The sequence below is a fragment of the Myzus persicae genome, unplaced genomic scaffold (assembly GCF_001856785.1).
Source record: "Myzus persicae strain clone G006 unplaced genomic scaffold, MPER_G0061.0, whole genome shotgun sequence".
In the NCBI taxonomy this organism is placed as follows: Eukaryota; Metazoa; Arthropoda; class Insecta; order Hemiptera; family Aphididae; genus Myzus; species Myzus persicae.
This window is the reverse complement of record NW_019102823.1, coordinates 443,212-465,771: the sequence shown is the minus strand read 5'-3', so window position 1 is coordinate 465,771 and position 22,560 is coordinate 443,212. Positions and strand designations below refer to the sequence as shown.

General features: G+C 29.2%; 1 protein-coding gene across 22 annotated transcripts in view; it reads right to left on the bottom strand.

Moving 5' to 3' along the window:
- The window catches only part of LOC111033173 (microtubule-actin cross-linking factor 1), a 75,409-nt gene that overhangs the window by 36,403 nt on the left and 16,446 nt on the right, over nt 1-22,560 (bottom strand). For 11 of the 22 annotated variants that reach the window (XM_022313798.1, XM_022313816.1, XM_022313793.1 and 8 more), the window contains exons 2-8: nt 18,890-19,118; nt 5,449-5,510; nt 3,162-3,179; nt 2,997-3,041; nt 2,599-2,688; nt 1,822-1,899; nt 1,667-1,759 (exon numbers count right to left, since the gene is read on the bottom strand). In XM_022313798.1, the coding sequence (XP_022169490.1) occupies nt 1,667-1,759; nt 1,822-1,899; nt 2,599-2,688; nt 2,997-3,041; nt 3,162-3,179; nt 5,449-5,510; nt 18,890-19,019 (516 nt within the window). In that variant the 5' untranslated portion in view covers nt 19,020-19,118. Of the gene's footprint in view, nt 1-1,666; nt 1,760-1,821; nt 1,900-2,598; nt 2,689-2,996; nt 3,042-3,161; nt 3,180-5,448; nt 5,511-18,889; nt 19,351-22,560 lie in introns of those variants that run through there. The other 11 variants (XM_022313803.1, XM_022313804.1, XM_022313814.1 and 8 more) reach the window with 6 other exon arrangements.

Here is a 22,560-nt window from a genome sequence, read left to right as displayed (position 1 = left end):
AATCAGGGTTAAGACCGGATATATAAACGCGGCAAAAACAGATTTTCACAATCGCCAGCGTCCTATAGTGCTTTTTGCCGGACGGCGAGCGCAATATACCTACCTACATATTATACGTATAAAAAATATGGTTCCGGGAAATCACTACGACGTCAATATTGCAGGTATACATATTAAAGTATACAGTGTGCCGCGCTGACAATATGGTGTAACGCGATGACACGCGCCGCCACCGTTATGATACAAGACGACGACAGTTTCGCATAAATCATAATTGTGATTTCGTGACGTACGTTATTACGAGTAACGCCTCTATTCGTGATATGATTGGCAAAACAAAATTTATACCGTTCCTCCGTTCGAATAGGTACTCTCATTGTCTCGGACATTTAGAACGCTCGATGCCGTAAATACTGATACACAACTTACTACTATATAATAATATAATAATTTGACGTATTTCAATAGACTTTATAGAAAATATGTTGTCATTACGTGGTGGGTATAATTTTAACTAATGTACTCAAAAAAAAAAAGATAAAAATCTCATACGGAACGGAGATGTATAGACATTAGACAGCAGTTATATACAGAACAATAAATGTAATTAATTATTACAATTTACTTAATATACATCATTCGGTAGTCATTTGTGACTATGATGATAGAAAAATTATCTCTTTAGAATTTTTATGTTTACTAAAATTTCGCACGGAAAACTTTAACTTATATTCATCACATAATAATGTAGTAATAAATTATGCACCGCGATTAATAATTAAAAATACATACTTTCAAATGAAGAAATGTTTTTACGATAAGGAACTAAAAAAAAGAGAAAAATAAACGTACTTATAATAATTAAAAATATTAAATATGATAGAAACCACTAAAAACAAATAAAAAGATATGAAAATTAACTATGTACCCTGTTTTGCGTACAACTATAATATTATTATCACTCGATAAAACCATTCTTACTAATTATTGAAAAAGGAGCGTTCAAGGTAACTACTATTACTTAAATGCTTTTATAGTTGCCTACCCAACTCCCAACTTAAAATCTCATTTCTAATAGTACTAACTGTATAAAATTTATATTTTAGTGTATTAAAAAAAGGTTTTATCACTTTTAATAAATGAGGACATACAATTTTACTAAGACATTACATTTTCAAGTAACACCGACAAACAATTAAGTCACCATTCAGAGGTTAGCTAGCTATATCAATATATAACATGATATTATGAACATTAATCAATTATAATGCACTGTGACTTCAGTAATCGACTCGATTATAAGGTATTTTTTTAAAGTAGGTATTTGAACTTTTAAATAAAATGAAAAGGATATTTATAAACGAATGAGAAATAGCAAAATTATAAGTATGTATTATGTACGTCATATTATATCCAGTTTTTAAATGCATTCTAGCTAGCAACTACACAACATACTTTTAAATGATATATTTTTTTTTGAATTGTTGAAAATGTAAAAACTAGCAATACTGACCGCGTAGGCCATAATCAACCACACATGGTTTTCGGGTGCGCCCTGTGTTTTGTTCTATCACACGTGACCAGCGTTGTGTAACAATTTATTTTTGTGTTATGCCGTTCCGAACATAAATACCCATATTGATCAATAAAAGTTAACGACACTAACCTGGAAATGCAGTATAATAGTCCATATGAGACCCAGCGTGAGTTTTGGATTGCCATCTACAATATCTTCGGCCCGAATGTTCACAAGTTTGATCTAAAAACACACATAAATGATTATAACTTTGCAATATTTATCATTAAAGTAGAATTATTTACCTTTTTGAAACGCAAGTATTCCAATGCCATTTGGACATTTTGTAACATGTGAAATCTCAGTTTGCCTCTTTCTCTTGGCTGAAAATTAATTCGGAAACAATTATTACAAACATTTAGAGTAACTTCTAAGTAACTTGTCCTTGTCGATCTATCAAATATACGATTTACAATGTTTACGAAAAGATAAAAAAAAATACAATATATTCATTGGAACTGAACAATAATAGGCACAATTTAATGGACTTTTTTACAAATTGTATTACACAATTTTCCCCAGCAAAACAAAGACAAGGATGTATTTCAGGCCTTGGCGCATCACTTTATACGGAATATCAAGTTCTAAGTAGCTGCTGGCCGTAATTATCATTGTCCGGTTTGCCGGGAACACCTTTCTTGGATGTAATAGCATTTTCCTTCAATTAGGTTTTTACAACTCTGCTATATAATAGAACTAGCCTACCCCTTAAATTATCAAACACAAAAGATAACAATTAAAAGCGACAGAATTGGCGAAACCGCCCACATAAACTATCGTGTTGAGCCACAATCAAAAGTTTTCGGTTACTCAAACATCGATTATTATGACCTAATGATCATCTGACACGTTACATATCCTATCGAGGCACACCCCAGAAACCTTGAAAGTAATTTTTCTAATAACATATTAAATACTGTCCAATGCACGTAAAAACATTTTTCTTTTTTAAAAAAAATACCTTCCTATATACGTAATTTTGTAATTTCTTATCTATATATTTATTATTATTTATTGCTTACCAATTGATCTCCGGACAACACTTCGAGTAATGATATCAAGTTCAGACCGTCTTGCAAATCGAGGAATAAGTCCCCAACATGACGGTTCGCCTGTAAAACCAAACAATTTATTGTTAAACACTCGAATTTTCTTGTACATTTATCTATTAATATTGAAGCATCAACATGTTTAGTAATAATATGCTGCATATCCAGTTTATAATAAAATATTTAAATATACATGAAAATAGAAAAATGTGATACAGACTACTAAACACACGAAAGCCAGTGACAAAGAATATAAACTTTCTACACGCACAAAATAATACTACCTACAGGTTACAACAGTACATCAATTTTTTTATAAAAACTATCACTCAAAAGAAAATATCGAAAACGCTCAACTCAAGTAAACTTACACAAGAACAACTAGAATTAGAACACGCCTGCAAACAAGTGTATGTCTGAAACATACAATTTACTCATTTACTTAAAAAATAAATTACGAGGAAAATGAACGAAAATTCTTTCGATCGTGTCAAATTAAAACGTGAGTTTTTTTTTTTTCTAAATAATTATCCTACCTTAGAGTATTTCCAATGCTGCTTTCACATATTCGGGTGAAATGAAAAAAAAACATACAATAACTTATATGAGCATAAATATTAATTTTTATCTATAGACTATATTACACTTAAATGTATCTAGGTAATATAATAATGGGAAACATAACTAATAAGTTTTTATTTATTAGCGGTTGTAAATAAATATTTATATTGAATAATTATTGTATAAGTATACCACAAAACCCCATAGTGATACTCAAGAAGGTATTCATACTCCCTAAAAAATGTTAAGTATTGCAAATTTTAGATTAATATTTAAATTTTTTTGAAAGATAAACTTTATTTTATTTTCGTTAGCGGAAGTAATATATACCCACTATATGCCAATCCTAAAAAAATATTTTTGCCAAACCAAAATATATTATTCAATATGAATAATATGATATTTAAATGTTTCCGTTTTGTGTTGGCGGGTACATCATTAACTAGTACAAAAAAGTAAGTTGGCGTTGATATTTTTTTAGGTACCTATACTATGTTATTTATACCTTGACCCAAAAATTATAGAATAATAACGAAAAATAATAAGCATATGTATAATAAGATCAAAACAAAAATTAGAAACACTGTAGTGATTATAAATAAAATCAATTAAAAATGCGAACATGTATAACTAAACAATAGTGATACCTACCTAACCTATAACACTACCTTTATATATGATATATTAAATTTTGATTAAAAACAAATATTTAAATATTCATTCAAAGTACAGCATAGTCTTGTACACTACAAATTAATATAGTTAGGTGACGTAAATTATTCTCAACGAAATGTTGATGCATTATATATTTTTGGGTTGTATGAATAGCCGTCCTATTAGAACAAAATGTATTTTGAGTAATTTTGTTTCCAGTTAATTCGTAGACGAACGAAAAGCGCAAGTACAGCATAACAAACAAACATCTTCCCAAATTTCACTCTCCCTCCAATATTTTTAATTACCAAATGAATATTTATATATTATGCCTATAGTATCTAGTATTATTTTCATTTCATTTCATATTATTAACTGATGATAAAATTGAATTCAACATTTTACATATTAATAAAATGTAGTAATTTCTAACAGAAACTTGACTTAACAGGCAACTCAACAAAAAATTTCACAGAATGTATACGAAAATTCACAGAAACTAACATAAAAAAAGGGTAAAAAGTTTTACTAAAAACCAGTTGTTCCTTGTTCTCAACAATCTCAATATATTTTGACTTTACATTATGCAATTAAGTTTAAAAAGGTAGGTACCTAACAACTGAGGTACATATCACTCCTCTTAATCATTAATGAATATTATATTATTAAGTATTTTGTATTTTAGGGGACTGAATTAACATAATATCCTCAGTTATTTGTGTATTAAAGGTAGCGTATTTTTTTTTATAAAATATATCTGTTTCCTATAATTAAATTAAATATTTCCAATTTAAAATGAAAAATAAAAATAACGGTTTCAATACCTATATTATGATGAGTTTGTGAAATAATAAACTGTACATTTTTTTAAAATTTTGTATTAATAAATAAGATACGACATACATAGGCATATAATCTAACATATTGATTTTATTCATAAAAACATCGTTATTGTTAAAACTAAATATGCTTCCAAATTTACACGACGGTCGATAATTTTAACTTTTAAGTAACAGAAGAAATAGTAATATAATGTTAAAATAAATCACTCGAAAACCGTGTATGCAACAAAAATGTGAGATGTATTCTTAAATGCCAGACCATAATTATTTTTAAAATATAAAATATTACGATGTTTTTGAACATCGATATATTTTTATTACTCAAAAAACTTCCAGGCTAAGCTAAGCATAACGAAGTGACTAGGTAATAAATATATTTATATACACGTCAACGAGTAAAAATATTCGAGTTTGTTTGTTTTGTTCAATGATAAGACTCATTTGTGACCAAAAACGATGCAATTCACTATCTAAATAATGGGAGAATGTATAATTTATTACATTTTGTGCTTGACAGGTGTATAATTATTATTAATACGTAAAACGACTATAGGTTTTGTCTATAAAATAAACCCAAAGTTTTAGAACTTTATGTTAAACAATATATATGTACATTGTACATATTAAGTACCTATAACATTATTATTTGTATTAACTACCGGCCAATACTTATTTGTATTCATATAATATATTTGTGACACATATTATATAACTATAAATAATAAAATAGAATACTCTCTATAGGTACCAATATTATATGACTCACTTTTTTCAAATGTTTGTTCACCCATTTCGTAAACGTTTTCTTCTGTATGGCATCTCTTTCATCTGAAAATAAAAGAACAATTTTATTTAAAAATTTAGTCTATGTTTTAATCGGTTAAAAACATATTTTCCATAAAACAGTTTACACAAGCAAAACAATTTATTAATACGGCCTATATAGTTATAATATACGCTTCACTAAATATAATAACGTTGTGCCACGTCATTATGTACATATAAGCTTGGCAAAGAAAAATTCATCTTTTATGTACTTATTAGTTATTATAATACAAATAAATTTGCATACAACTATACGAATTACGACATTTCTAAATTTTAAAATGTATAACAAGTAACAACACTACAATCTGTGCCCCAATATAACCAATATTCATTAGACATGCAATACCGTGTAATTACTGTATCTGGGAGCGTTCCGGCTACACGTAATCGAATTTACAAGAATTTATTTATCGCTTATGCATTTTGCTTCGATTTTTTCTTCGACCTATTTGGAACATTTTACGTCTCTGTACAGTATTTCATTTAGCACTACACAAACATTAATATAAAGTTTATTTTTGTCAGAATCGGAATACCTGCCTAATAATATTAACTAGTAGATAGTAGATAATATTTACAAAACACATTATTATGATAATTCTTTTAGACGCAAAGTCAATACAAATTTCATATTTTTTTTATTTTTGTAATAAACCAAATTAGTTATAACTGTTTCATTACATATGTCATCGTAACTCCGTGTTTACATTGTCATATTCAATACACATGGATATTTTAAAAACCGTAATGAATACTTGGGATTTACATCCATTTTAAAAAAACTAACCGTGTCATAAACAAAAATACCTATATAATTTCAATTATTTATAGTAAAAATTTAAAAGAACCCTATTACAAACGTACAATATGGCAAATTTTTATTCAAAAAAACCCATTTTGCGTTACGAATCTTATATTTCAGTACAAATCAACCCGCCATATAATTGAAAGGCAAGGATAACATATGTTCTCTTGTCACTTTTTTTTTAAATGAAAGAAAAAATGTTGACATAAAATTATGAAAAAAAGTTGTAAGTATAAACCTATGTAAGATATTAACATTTAAAAATGTTCATAACTCACTAGCTTTAAATTAAAATATAAAAAAAAGTAACGAGGTAACACAGAAATCATCCTTACCTTAAAATTTGATAATAGGCCAATTTATACTGTAATAGTACATCATCACCACAAAATGTATTCTGCTGAACGCAAATTGACCATATTATACCAACGTTTGAAGGGGACAACACATGCAGACACCTCTATTAATATCATATTGCCAGACAATGATGTTAAATTCTAATCGTTTATAAACTTAACTCGGTACAATGAAATGATAAACGAAAAAACAAAGTATTCCTCAAGAAATGTATGAATAATGATTATTTTATAAACTATTAAACAAAAACTTTCTGGCAAATATATTTAAAACCAAAAATGACACATTCAGTTTAATTAATTAACTAGAGACAATGATATGTAATACATAGTAGTATGGTACACATTTTTAGATTGGCAGACGGTCAAGTGGGTTTATCAAATGGAATAATTCCAATTGAAATCATAATTTGGCTTTGGCTACCACACCTTTTCCTAATACATTTATACATTGGCATTAATCTTCAGAACTTCAAAACTTTTTTTGAAAAATTAAATTAACAAAAATAATAATGTATTCATGTATGTACACTATACAGAAGGATTTTTAAGTATTTTTAAGTCCCCTATCTACTTAAACCTATTATCATAGACATATTATCCTTAAAACACAAAGTTACATAACTCAAAAACTACTAGCTTGAATTTTGATTCAGATACATGAATATTCTCAAAAGAATATCTACTTACTTAATAATTAAAAATTAAATAAAGAGGTTCCGATTTGAAAACTGAAGTTTGTATTGAATGATGATGATCAATTTTGATGATCCTTAAATGGTTTAAAAAAATTCAATAATTCGAAAAATTCGAAAAATTGTCTTCAAGTGCATTTAAAAGCTTGCAAAAATCTAAATTTGAATATATATGCATAATTTAAGCATAAAAATAGATGCTTGAAAAATCACCCCGTATATTGTATATGTGTAAAATATTTGTACTTAACACACACACGCACACACAAACATTTTTAATCATCTAGGCTCTAAACTACAATTTATTAAACCTAATTATGTGCCTAATATAGTATAATATAATACTTTGAGATTTAAATTAAAAACCAAAAACAATGACAAAATATATCTTAAGCACAAAATATGAGTAACATTTTAGCTCATAACACTTATTGCAAATGTTATCTTTAGTTACACTTATTGCAAATATTATCTGGAAGGTTTCAGATTCATTGGGAATAATTGAAATAAAAAAAAACCACACAATAGCTCTACAAAAGGTCTCTTGGCGCATTAACATTAATGACAAATATGGAATAAGTAGGTAGGTAACTATAAGATTAATTTAATAGTCACATATCAAAGAATATTGTTAGAATTGTTATAATCAAAAAGAAAAACCATTATTTTTAAATATTTAAATTGAAATTTACCATAAATGCATAACAATACATGATGCAAAAATAATTAAAAGATAATAATATAATTATGTTTATGCATTCCCGATTCAGACATATTATATATAAAATATGATGCATCAAACGTTCTTCAGAAGACACTAAAAGCAAACCTACGCAAAAAGTATGCCAAACATAATGCCATCGTGCATAATTAATTAATTATTAATTCGTTATCATATGTTACAAAAATAAATGTTTTTAAAACGGTTGTGTAATTTTTCCATACATCTAACTAAGTAACAAGAACATGGCATTTAAAAGACAAGATTTAAATAATCAAAATAAGAAATAGAGATTTTTATTTAAATTACATAGGTAGTTTTTATTCGAAAATAACAGTGGACGTTCAAGAATTAGGGTGGCCATATGTATGTTAAATAATAATTGTTGTTATTATATCCTATACGATTAAACCTGTAGATTTATTTTTCATCACGTTTTAATACTCAGTCACTGTAATAACTTAAAATACTGACCTACAGCAAAAAAATAAACGTTTCATTATTTTTTTCGGATAAAAGCACAAAATTATTATAAAATGACACCAGATCGAAACAAAACAACGACGCATTTGTACGATATATTGATTTTCAAATGATGAAATCGAACAATATGTTCAGATGTTAATAATTTAACTAATGCCCGCTTCGGTAATAACAAATTATTCTTGTATACCTATAATATAATTATAATAAACATCATATTATATTATAAACTTAGGTAATAAATACCGCATGCAGCTGTCGTCGTAATATTGTTGTTACATAAGGACCGTAAAGCGGCCGACTTCGGAGACGTTTTTCAAACGCATTCTCCTCTATCGGACGCGCGTTTACTAATTTTCTCAAAACACAATTTCACCTAGGAGAAAAACAAAAGATCCGGGGTAAGGAAAACCAACAACAGCGAAACCTCACAACCTGAGGTCAAACTCTCATTGTCGGAACACATAGCACATAGTACGACTTACAATCTATATACATACATAATATGCATACAAATGCATGATATATTTTCTAATTAGCACAGCGGCTGTGGATCGTAATACCTGTTCATTGTACGTCATAATATTACATACGGAGTGATCTATTTCACCAGCAACACTAATTAGTAATATATCAACCAACTCGTGCGATTTCGAGAGAAAACGTTTTACACGAACAACTTAAATACAATTAACCTCATACTATAATATATTAGATACCGTAATGAAAAAAACCAAATATAAAAATAATCAGTTTTTTAGGAAATTAAGAAAATATTGTGTAGCGTAGCATACTGTATGAAATTAATAATGAACATAATGAAAGATCTATCGAGATGTAGGCAAATACCGACAATATATTTAGCAATATAGGCCCCGAGGGTGGGAGGGGGCAGTCAATCGACCTTTCCGCGTATTTGTAACATGCATTACCAATTATATAGGTGCATATAATAAATAATAATGTTATACTGTATATTATACAATTATATTGTTATGCTGTCATCGTCACCTCTAGCAATACAGCAGGCCATGAGCTCTCGAAGTTAAGATGGAGGCAATGAATAGGAATTTTTCCCTAGAGCTTTTTGGAGAACTGCCGATGATAATATAGTAGGTCTAGTATGGTTAAAGGTTGATATTTTTGTAAAAAAATGAATCTATGCTACTTGCATGTTTAATATTTTGAAGACAATGTGAGATTTCATTAATATTTTTTTTAATGTACGCATTGATTTCTATAAAATTTAAATTAATTGTCAAAAAAATCAAAATCCTATTATAAATGTAAATATATACATTATAAATTGTATGTAGTTATGCGATCTTTCATATATTGTATTATTATTATCAACATTGATATAGAGCTTGTCCTTCTCTCCCTTCCCACAAAAAAAATGTCTGTAGACGCCTATATGGCAGCTGAACGCATTCAAGACGACTTTTATAGTGCTGCCGACGTCGAATAACATACATAATATTATTATATTATACGAGGCTTCTGCACGTACATGCACGCGTGTGCAATGCGTGTATACATAATAAAATAATAATAATATCGCGGTTGACGTAACCGTTTACCTGGTATTTTAAGCGACCACCAGTCACCGTGATGATTCAACCAGGTTCGCGCGCATAGTGTATTTAATGTCGTCTAATTAGCAGTTCAGTGAGTAGAAAAAATAACCCGATGTAGACGGGTCTGACGGATAGATTATATATTATATATATAAAAATATAAAATGATGTATTATATCGTCAGTCGTCACATATTTCTCTAGGTCAATATTCCAAGGCCACGACTAAAACAATGACAAATTCGGGGAATCGAACTATAAAATTTTCCCCACCGGAAACTATATAGAAAGAAAAAACGAAAGTAATATGTGTTGACTTTCATGGGAAATACATTAATTCCCATGGATTGTTTTAATCTTTCTTTCTGTAATATGATTGGTTACTAGCGTATTAATTTCCAAAACTAGAAGCAAATTATACAATAACAGCACACTTGCACGTACAATCAACAAATTCGATTTTATTCCAAATGAATAACGAGAATACTAGGTTTATAATTAAATTTAAAAATGTATAATAAATAATAACACAAGTGCAGTTGTTAAACTAAATTCTAAATTTTAAATAATTTTATTATGATATTGGAGTTTCAAGTCCCGTAAATTGTACACTTTTTATACCCAGCAATTTTTTGTTTATGTTATTGTTTCTTTAACGAATATTTTATTTTGTTGATTTTTATTTTAAAGCACCATTCGTATATTTTAATGTACTTGAAAAAAATGTGTCACGCGATAATATATTGATTAGGAATGTACAATTAAATAATTAATACAGAGCTAAGCAAATTTCAAATAATGACTATACACCTTGTATTAAAATACATTTATAATAATACATAGTAATATGAGCTTTTATTATATAAATATAATATAGAGACTCGCATACAAATATTCTTCAATAGGTACCTTAAATAATATACTTAGGTAGTAAAACTTTAAATAATATTTGATATACTATAGACCTAAGTCTACAGGTCTATACAATTTAACCAATGTTATTGCCATTGAGTTATCAATGTAGGCACATAGAATAAATGTATTTGTTATTAGTTTAATATATAATTATTATAATTATACAAATTCCCACGGTTGATAACTCATTTATCCCACTTCATTAATCAGTGGATCTTCGTAGAACATTCTGTACAGTAAACTTGGCTTTTATTAAATTATTGTCCTTGACATAACAATAAATAACCTAATTTTTTTCATTTATTATTTACATTCGACAAATTGTATGAAGTATCTACTTAGAAAATTTACAAATGTTGTTACCTATGCGAAATTTCACCAATGGTAGCATATAATGATGTTTTAACGAGTTGTTAATAAATACGTCAAATGTAAATTTATGATCTTGGGAAGATAAATAACGGTCAGTGAATGACATATATGTTGTCACTGCCCACTCACAAGACAGTATAAAGGAATACATTAATTTTAACTGTAGGTACCTACGTTTTTGAATGCCTACAAAAGTAGATTTAAATGAGATAAAAACCGAAATCGCCAAAATTGTTGATATAAATATATTTATGATTACCATAAATGTTTAAAAAAAAATAATTAACTGTATACGAATTAAATATTACAAATAACAATATTCAAAAAAAAAATAATAATCCCATAAATCATAGTACTCTTTTAAAAAAATATATAAATTATTATTGTATAATATAAATAACCAAGTAGAAAACATATATCAATGTTAAAACCTATAATAGGTGTATTTAAGTTCTAATATAATGTACTGCCGAGTCATATACATACAAAGTCACTGTCTATTGCAATACCTATAATAATACCCAATATCTATATAATGTTATGTATTAAAAGTTGCATACCAATTTTGATTTCAATGGTACTACAATATATAATTTTATAATATTATGCAAATACCTATTTAATATATAATTATTGAACATAAAAATATCAGTTTAAAATCAAAAAAAACCCAAACTTTTAATAACAAACTAGGTACATATTGTCATATTGAAACATTTAACAAATAATTTTTTTAAAAAAAACATAAAAAGAATTGTTAATTACATTTATTTTATATACTTTTATACATTTAAACTTTATAGTTTTATAACGTTATCATATTTATATATGAATCATACTAATATGTAACGTTTGTAAGATATGCTTATTTATTTTTCTGATTTTTTTAATATTTTGACATATAATTTACATACCATATATAAATAACGTAAGGCGACAATTTGTGTTTATAACTTCCAATTAAAAAAATAATAAGGTAATATCTCCCATAAAGAGTAATAACAATGATCTATGAACTATATTACATAAGCACTTAAAATAAATCGAAATTTATTATTTTAAGAAAAAATAAAAATGAATAATCATCATTACCAATCATATCAAGACAATTGTATTTAATAAAAATTGTCTAAATAATTTTTAATCAGAATGAAAATTAGGTTTACATTAAAAACCCAACTAAAAGTAAACATTATAAGTTATAACATAATAAAAAATAATGTAATCATTCATTGTTCATAACATTTAAGTTCTATGATAAATTAACCACATTTATTTAAGTAAGTACAGATTTTTGAATAAACTTATTTAAAAATAAAACGAGACTTTTAATTAAATGGGTTAGTTTTAGATCACCAATAAACAAGTACAAAATCAAGAGCTGCACTTGGCTTGTATAGTCTATGTATATTAAGGCATTAATCATTTTAAAGTATTAACTCAGAACGTCATAAGTTCAATACACATAATAGACTCTTACGTATTTAATAGTCCTACAAAAAAAAACACAGTACAGTGTGTGTAACCTCCAGTGATTTATCCATATAGTATTAAATAATTTAGATTCTTTATTATACACACATGTTTATCACCTATTCATATTTTAAGTGTCTACTCGTAACTATTATTAAAGTGCTAAATTGAGTAAAATAAACTTCAGAAAATAGTATTTTTTATTCAAAATGAACAACATTATTATTCACTCTAATCCTCATCATATTGTTGATTATAAGATAATGTCCCCTAAAAAAATATTTTGTTTTCATCAAGCAATTATTGTGTGTTATATTTTTATATCATAATATTCATAACCTATATACATTTTCGCTATCGTACAAAATGTATCCATTTCCAAACTCTAATCGTTGTTAAATCACTCAGATTAAAGAAAAATACATTAAATAATAAAAATGTTATTCAAATGAACTTATAGACTATATTATGGACGGTTCGATAACATCTTATTTGTATACCTATCTTATTCGTGTTAAAATACTGATCATCGTTGTAGAAAAATGCGTGATACCAAATGTACTTTTAATATTCTAAGGCGAAGGATGGCCTTCGAAGTGAATAATGGGTTTCACGAAGTTATACTCCGAATAAAAAATTGTAGTACCTGGCTATCGTGGCTAACAAAAATATAAGGAGATTTAATTGAAGAAATGCGATTCTAATTGATTATTGTTGCACGGCAATCGTGTGTGGTTTCTTTCATCTCTTCGTTATACTTCTCTATAAGCAATATCATGTTACCAGTCTTTGGCGCCATATAGTTTGCACGCGCACACACACACACAGCTCGCTGCAAAACATTCGATTGTTTCGCATTTAAAATAACGCATGGAAAATAGTAGGTGGTGTAGGTATATGTACGGACTGCAAAGACTAAAGAGTAACCGATATCAGCGACACGCCCATGAATAATACTTAATAGGGATAATTCCACCGGCTTGACCGGTATTACGCTCAAAAACGAAAGTTATTTTAAATGGCCACGAGGTTTTCCCACAGTAAAAAAATATGATGTATAATATAAATTATATATTATATATATAATATGCGGGAAGTAAAGCAATAAGCTAAATTAATTTTTAATCAGTAAAAAGTTCGTTTATCGTTCACCCCGAAATAGTCATTGTTAACATAGTATTGTTATTTTTGCTTTTGTTAATTACAATATTACTGCTTTATGGAATCTACTAAAAATGTACTCGTATAATATCAACCATAAAAATACTCTAAACTCTAAATTCACATTTTGTAGATACAACAATTCAAACAAAATATTGACACAAAATTATCGTTTCTAACATGAAATTCAATAATATTATACCTATAGAAGGTATTATAAATGATAAATTATTCAACAGTTTAAGATTCTAACAAGATATCAATGGAGAAAAAAGGATTATTGAAATATATACAGGCTACATACAGAAGCAAATTCTAATGATTTTTAAAAGGGCCCCCAGTATACTCTTTAAATAAAATAAAATAAAATGTTTTTAATACTATAACAATATTTCAAAGTATTTTTTTTAATTAACTTAATTATTCAATGATCTATATGAAATGTATAAATAGAAAAATCTATAAACTCATGGTAAAAATTGGTATGTAAAAGCTTATATTGAACGCTTTTAATTTAATAGTAGGGGTATAATATAAATATAATTTATAATAAAATATTATTATTTCCACTTCAGAGGAAGTCGGTACACTATTTATTTAGCAAAACCAATCTTGTATACTTGGCTTTAACATTAGGATGAAATTACACATAATCAAACTTATAGTTAAAAACTTAAAAACATACAAGTAATCTGTTTTTATTCGTTTGAGCGTGTATACAATTTTTTAAATATTGCATTTTAAAATGTATCAGAAAAATAGGAATACTACCATAAGAAAAAAGCACGTACAAAGGTGGATAATAATCTTAATCTTGAGTTTGACAATTCATACAAATGATAAAACTAACACCAGAATATTAGCCTAACTGAACGCTAATTTGCCATGTTGCGCGTGGCATCAATTTAAATAAATCAGATAGTGCGGTGACGGCTGACGCCTGACATCCTAAGCTAAACATATTTTATTAAAAATTGGGCCAAAGCCTTGTAGTACTGGGCACCAATCAAAAATAGTCTCGTAAATATTAGAATTTAATATTTGTTTTGCTGCTAGTTCTTAATTCTGATTTTTATTTTATATTATTCCCAATAATATTTTAATAAATAAATTACTGGATTATTAAACATATTAAATAATAATCAACAACTTCAAAAAAATATTTTGTATTTTTAATACAATAACAGGATAATTAAACAAAACAACAAAAAGTATACGTGAAATAATTCGAATAAACAATGAACGATTCATAATAACATGGGTATCACATTTTTTTTAGATTCATACAATTCAGTGTTGAGTAACATAAAGCATTATCAAAATGTTTTGCAATCGAAATTAATCCCACCTAAATAGTAAATAGTAAAAACCAATAATACCCACTTAAATGAATGACTACTTTTCTTGATTAATATTGTACGTATAGATATTTAGATGCAAATTATACTCGTACATATACTACTTAAGTGGATTTCTTAAGTACTGATATATTTTTTAAAAAAATTAAGTTACAAAATTTTTAATATTATTTCTATTTAGGTACTTATAAATACCTAATATAATATTTATTTTTAAATTTAATAATCGATTTATTATATCTATTTTAGTATTTTACCAAAAATAATTTTTTTTTTTTTAAATTTTAATTTGCATTTTATTTTAAAATAACTATAGCAAAAGGATTACAAAAAAAAATAATATTATAATAATGGATTAATACTATAAATTATTATTGTATTAACATTTTACAAAAAAATAACTTTAAATGAACCTAAAATACAAAGATAATACTTTTGATGTACAAACACAACTATTAAGTTATATATACATACCAACATCTTACATTGATGAATTGATAAGTTAGTAAGATGAAAGAACTAAATATAATGCCGATATTCAAATAAAAATATTAAATCAATAATGAACTTCTATTTATAATTATATATTTCTTAATACCTTTATACCCAGATAATATATGTTATCTAAAAATTACATAAAAACAAAAATTGAAAACATAAAAAATACAATTTTTTCATTATCAAAGGTCAAAATAAATTATAGTTTTTACAAAAAATATTTTAAAAAATGATATCGCATAATATTCAATGATTTAACTATAATTAATATTTTAAATTACACTGATAAGAATCTACTACGACTAATACTGAATTATGTTTGCACAATTAGTAACTACACTTTGAAAAATGATTAACTACAGTACAATAGTTGTACAATATTTTTTTTTTAAATATTTGTCTATTAAGTGAATGAGTAAATATTTTTTTAGAACCCTTATTGGCTTAATACAAAATGCTGTTCATTAGACAATACAATTCCGTGTACCGTTGAAAATGTAATGTTCAACAATTCATAATTTTCAAGACGCTATTTTACTATTCAAACACGAAATTATAAGAAAACAATATTATTTATTGTAAATTTGTGACTTAGATAACATGATGCCTTCATCTAAAATGAGAAAATATTTAACGTTTGGTATCTTGATATGTTTAACTACATGGGATCAGCAAAGATTATTGCCAAGTATATAATTGGATAATAATTAAAACGAATGATCCTGATCAAGTGGTTGTGTATAATACGTTTATTTCCTGTCTTGGTTTTATTGTCTTGAAATAAATTGATAATATTAGGCTATAAACACGATGACCGGTCGTCTTTGATGAGTGATTTTTTTTTTGTGGTTATTTTTATTTTGACCTATACCTTTTTAGGTGTTGTATTAGTGTACCACAACACTATAATGGCGAAAACCACTGACCCTGCCCACTGCATTCGCCTACTCTTAATCCACACCCCGGGCTTTGTCAATCCGAATTACATAAATATAAAGTGTAAGGAAAATTATGTTTTCCCTTAAGAATAAATAATTTATTAGATCCCATTGGAGTACAATGTCAATGCGATAGCCGCGTGTCATTATTCTATAGTATATTATATATATCACGTGTCAGAATACAAGTTCTATTGAAAATTATAATAAGGCGTCATTTCTAGATGTGCAATTATTCAAAAATTACGAAGGCAAACGTTTCCAATAATTTATAACGATACGTTATAATTTTTCATAAAATTTTTCATAATTCAAATAACATTTAATTTGTTTAAACCACTGCAAGGTTACACTATTTGTCATTGTGTTACAAATTATGTGCAATAAGTTGTGATGTACAAACTGCGTAAGCATAATAAACGTAGATAATTTTTAATTGGCATTTATAAATTAAATATTAAATATATTTCAAATAAAAACCTAAATATGGAAACTAAAGTTATTTTTTTAAAACTATTAGCTTTTCGTAATAAAATGATAAAATATATCTCAATACCTTATCAAGTACTTAGCCTTGTATATATTATAAAAATAACTATACAATTAATTTTAATTTTAATAAGTATAGTTAGGTTATAGTAGATTTTTTAGTAACCATTCAAATACATCATTGTAAGTGTATTATCAAATAGGGGAGCAAACTAAATTAACATATGCTATTCCATATGGTTTTACAATGTGAAAAATATATGATATTCATCACGTCGTGGTCTAACACTTTAAATACGCAGTTATACCGAATACACATGGAACCATATATTATAATGGTTTATCACAAGCTCAATGCGTACATATTAATATATTGCACAATATTATATATATATTATAATATATAGAGAACACTGTGGCGAAAACACAAAATGCACTTATATATTAATACAGTTATGATGTTATACCCATAACAGTTTGTTAAAGCTGAAACAAAACACATATTATAATAATAAGCACACCATTGTATTTAAATTATCATGAAACAGACATATGTCGCTTATATTGATAGGCACTGCAGTGACAGCGACTGAACAGACATTAAATAATATAATCACACTGCAACCGTTACCCAACATCTCACGTTAGAATACAAAACAAACCCTACGACGGAACGTGTTGTTACTATTATTACATCCGATTGCGACATTAACCGCGAAAGATGGTACCTATACGACATTACATTATAGTATTACATAACAATATCATTATTATGGGTTTTAAGTTAAACGATTAAAATTTTCACGCGGCGCGCGGGTGTAGCACCTACGCGTAAAAAAAAGAGAAATTCCCCGCGATCATTCCAAAAAAACGGAACAACAGTACCGGGTGAAGTTTTCCAGACATCGAGAAATTCCGCCTACAACGCGTCGTCCCACGCGACATTGCGACAACAATGCACGATATTCGCGCAGTGCCTGCAGTGCGCCGCGGTCGTATTGACAGTGTCAATGTGTCATTGATATTATTACGATATTATTACAATCGTAAACCGGCGGACTCGACGACACGACACGGACCACTGACTGGGCGGCACCGGCAGGTCGCACGGACTGCACGCCGACTCGTACGCGTCTTGCACCGCGGGTCGTGGACACATTTCAAACGCCCGTGGGACAAGTGTGTCTGCGCGCCCGGTGATTCTCGCCGACAGGCCTTGGACGGCGAGTGCGGGCGGCGCGCGCGCTGTGAAGAAATGTGTCGCGCGAGCGCGGCCGCGCCGGAGGAATCGGTCGTGCGCGGCCGCTGCTACCGGCACAGACGACAGGCCGACCGACCGACCGGCAGCGGCGCTCGCGTTCACGGTTGACCTCGTTTTTGCGCGCCGCCAAAAGAAACGCTTTGGAACAGAAATAAGTCGCGTACCTGCATAGTATACGGTATATCATCGGCGATGATTCGTCATTGCTTTACGAATAATATACTATACCTATGCGCGCGCGTATACGGCGATCGAATTGTTAAACACATGCGACAAACCTTTGAATTTGCTCAGGTTCTCCTCGTATCCGCGTTTCGACTTGCGTGGAGTCCCGGTTGTCGCTGTCCCGTCGCCGTTGGCCGTCGGCTCGTCCGGGTCGAACCCAAGACGGTCCTTGTAGTACGACATGATGTCGCGCCGGCCAGGAGCTGAGCGCGGGCGTCAGTGCTGCGGACGGCTGCTGTTTCTCGATCGCCAAAGCCGCTAGAGTCTTATTGCGCGACGGTCCTTCGATGAGAGGATGAGGGACGAACGGGAAAACAAAAAAAACACAAAATTTGAACACAGCTGTCGGAGTATAATTGTTTACTCGCACTTGCAGCTGCACGCGTTTTGTCGACCCGATATACGAGCTTGCCCCTAATCACTGATATACTGCGCACACACACTCACCTCGCTGCGACTGACGGAACGCCAAAAACGATATCGTATGTAACCTGCCTACGTTAACTACAATATCGTCGGGACAACGGGTCGCCGATCACTGGTCACATGCACGCGTTGCACACGCGTATAACGACATAATATATTGTACGTATGACACACGCACACGCACATTTTGTAGCGCGCAGCGTCATGTGCGCGCGCGATCTCGCGGGGCGGCTGGGGGGCGTACGTGTGCGTTCCCCTCCAGGTCCCCCCTTCCAAACATTAAGCCGGCACATGTTTTTGCGAGCGGCTCGGGTGGCGATATGAGCGATGGTCGAACCAGGGCGAGGGCCCCAAATGGAATTCGCGCGAGCGCGCGCCGGTCGTACACACCGCGGGACGACGCACTGCGGTGGGCGGCGATGGTCCGTGGGACGCGGGATTGGCGTCCTGCACTGCTGCCGCCGCCGGTTCACCTTACATGGAACTGCATTACACCCGGCGACCGCCGCTGATGATTTTCCACCGGAACGGGTCATCGGCTATAATGTACACGAGAAAAAAAAACGGAATCGCATTCCGCGTGGGGGGGGGGAGGGGCGACGCGCCCGGAATGACGATGGTATAATATTATTACATAGGCGGACGTGGGCAGAGAGACGCTCGGCGAGACCAATATAAATCAACGTACATTATAATATAAATATATAATATTACAAGTAGTAGCGTTTTGTATATTAGGTCCGTTTCTTGCACGTGTACCTATTTAGTATATACCTACTCGTTTGGCAAAAACCTCGAGGCTTCGCAAAACATATTTTTCTCGCGTGCTGTCGCCATTCGCAGTAATTAACATGCCGCCATACCATCCGACGATCTTTATATAGGTACCTATATATTGACATGGGTACATAGTGCCGTGTGTGTGTATTCGTTCGTGGGTTTTCGAGGAAATTAAAAAATACGAATTCGTACAAATATAGTGTTTACTGTGTACCTATAGCCTCCGGCGTAGAAGATAACATAGCAATTTTAATTGCTCAAGTCGTAAATCCGAATTGAAACTTGTCAAAAACAATTACTAACAACATTTTAATTAATATTTTTCCATATAGGTAGTAATATAATAGTACCTACCTACCATATTATAGTAGTCGTGCGAACTTATAAAGACAGTATTATTACTTACTAATAAAATTACACCTTTGAGTTTGAAAACATGTTTCAAATTACAATATTATACGTAGAAATGATGCATTAATGTTTGTATAGTTCTGTATTTTTTTTTTATTAGTTATTCTACAGCATCATAAGTCATAACAATTTTATTCGTAAGTATAAACTTAAAAGATAACCTATCTATAATTTAAATGACGTTGTACTAACTAAACTGCACTAATACAAAACTTGATATATTATTGTTACAAAATTGAAACAATATAAGTTAAGGAAATGTTATTTTTAAGAACAATGGTTTTCCTCATAACAGGAAAATATATCAAAAAAACTTTCCCTACAGACTACCGTTCATAATGACGTAAGAAATGTATTCGTAATATTAACTTATTTGAAGTGTAGGTACATTAAACAAAGAAAATATTTTATTTCTAAAGGCCAAATTATTAAAGGTCGTGACCATATACATAGATACTCATAAAAGTTATTTCACTTCCATATTCCTCAATATTTAACTAAACTGTATACATTGTCTATCTGAACTACTGCTATATATTATATATAAAAAAATACAAGTGAAAATAGTTCATTTTTGTGCATTTTTTTATAAACAATATAACTATAATAACTTTAAATAATACATTATGGTTAAAAAGTAATATTCAACTATAAATGGTAGATATTACGTTTTCAAATCATTTTTACTTTTATATCTCAATAATATATATAGTGACTGTTAATATTTTATATTATTTGGTATAAGTTATCGAGCGTTAAAATCTTTTGACAACCTCGAGCTAAAAAAGTAGATTTTTAAACTTGGTGATATTTCAAAAAAAACATTATTTTTGTTCAATATGGATTTTATTTCACTTTTGAAATAATTAGGGAAATTATACATGAACTAATATGATGTTTAATACTACTAATAAAATGAAAACCCTATGAATTGTGATATTATAACACCGTTTTAGTTTTACTTATCTAGTTTAAAAAGATAATCGATTTTAAAATCGTTAAACATATAGATAGGTACAAAGTGTGTTGAATTAAATTTCTTTGTCCCATCATAAAATACAGAACATGTTTGCCATTTGGTAATTAACCAACATTATAAAAAATCTACTTCATATAACTCAAAGAATAACTCAAGAGCTGGTTCAAACTAATAAAACATATACATAATATATAACTTTCCTACAATAAAATTCTAAAATTAATTTCAGTAAAATGTATAACATATTCGTATAATATGTACTGTACCAATGGTTATTTTTTAATATATATATTATATATATTTGGAGATATTTTGTTGTTTTTTTTTTTTGGGGGGGGGGGGGCATTATCAACAGTGGGCAGGCTTCAACCTTCAACTTACTGCCTACTTTTTGCCTCCCAGAACATGTATAGCTATACAAATGTATATAAAGTCAAGAAATTAATAATATTATAAATATTTGATAGGTACTAATACGTTTATATTGATATTATAAATCTTTAAATATTACAAGTGTGGTTTGAAGGAGTTTTAAAAAACATTTCGGGGAAATTAATCACCCCAATCCCACATCAATATCCACCTATGAATGAGTTCTATAAATGTATCTAACGTAAATAAAAAATACTAAGCAATACCGGACCTATTATACCCGTGCATACAAATAATGTTTAGGAACATTAAAAGTTAATGAAAACAGAAAATATTTGATTGCATATTTTATTCTAATGAAATAGCATATATTTAATAAAATAGCATCACTTGGAAGTATTTTAATTATTTTAACGTCTTAGTTAGGTTTAAGGAGCAGTGCCATTTTATGTTTCCATATTTAGATTTGATGAACAGTGTCGCAAACAAGCAATCTCGTAAAAAAGATACTTAAAAATTTAATTAAATTTGAAGTATAAAATAAGTTTTAAAATTATAATATAGAAATTATAAGATATTATGAAGTACCTACCACAAGTATGATATATTATTGTTACAAGAGTTACGTTAAGTTTTCTAGTACAGACAATTTAGGGTCATTGTGTGGCTTAGAAGATTTTATGATGATGAAATCAGAATTATTAGTACTACGTATAGTATTATATTTCTTGGGATGTCATCTTAATAGAAGTCAAC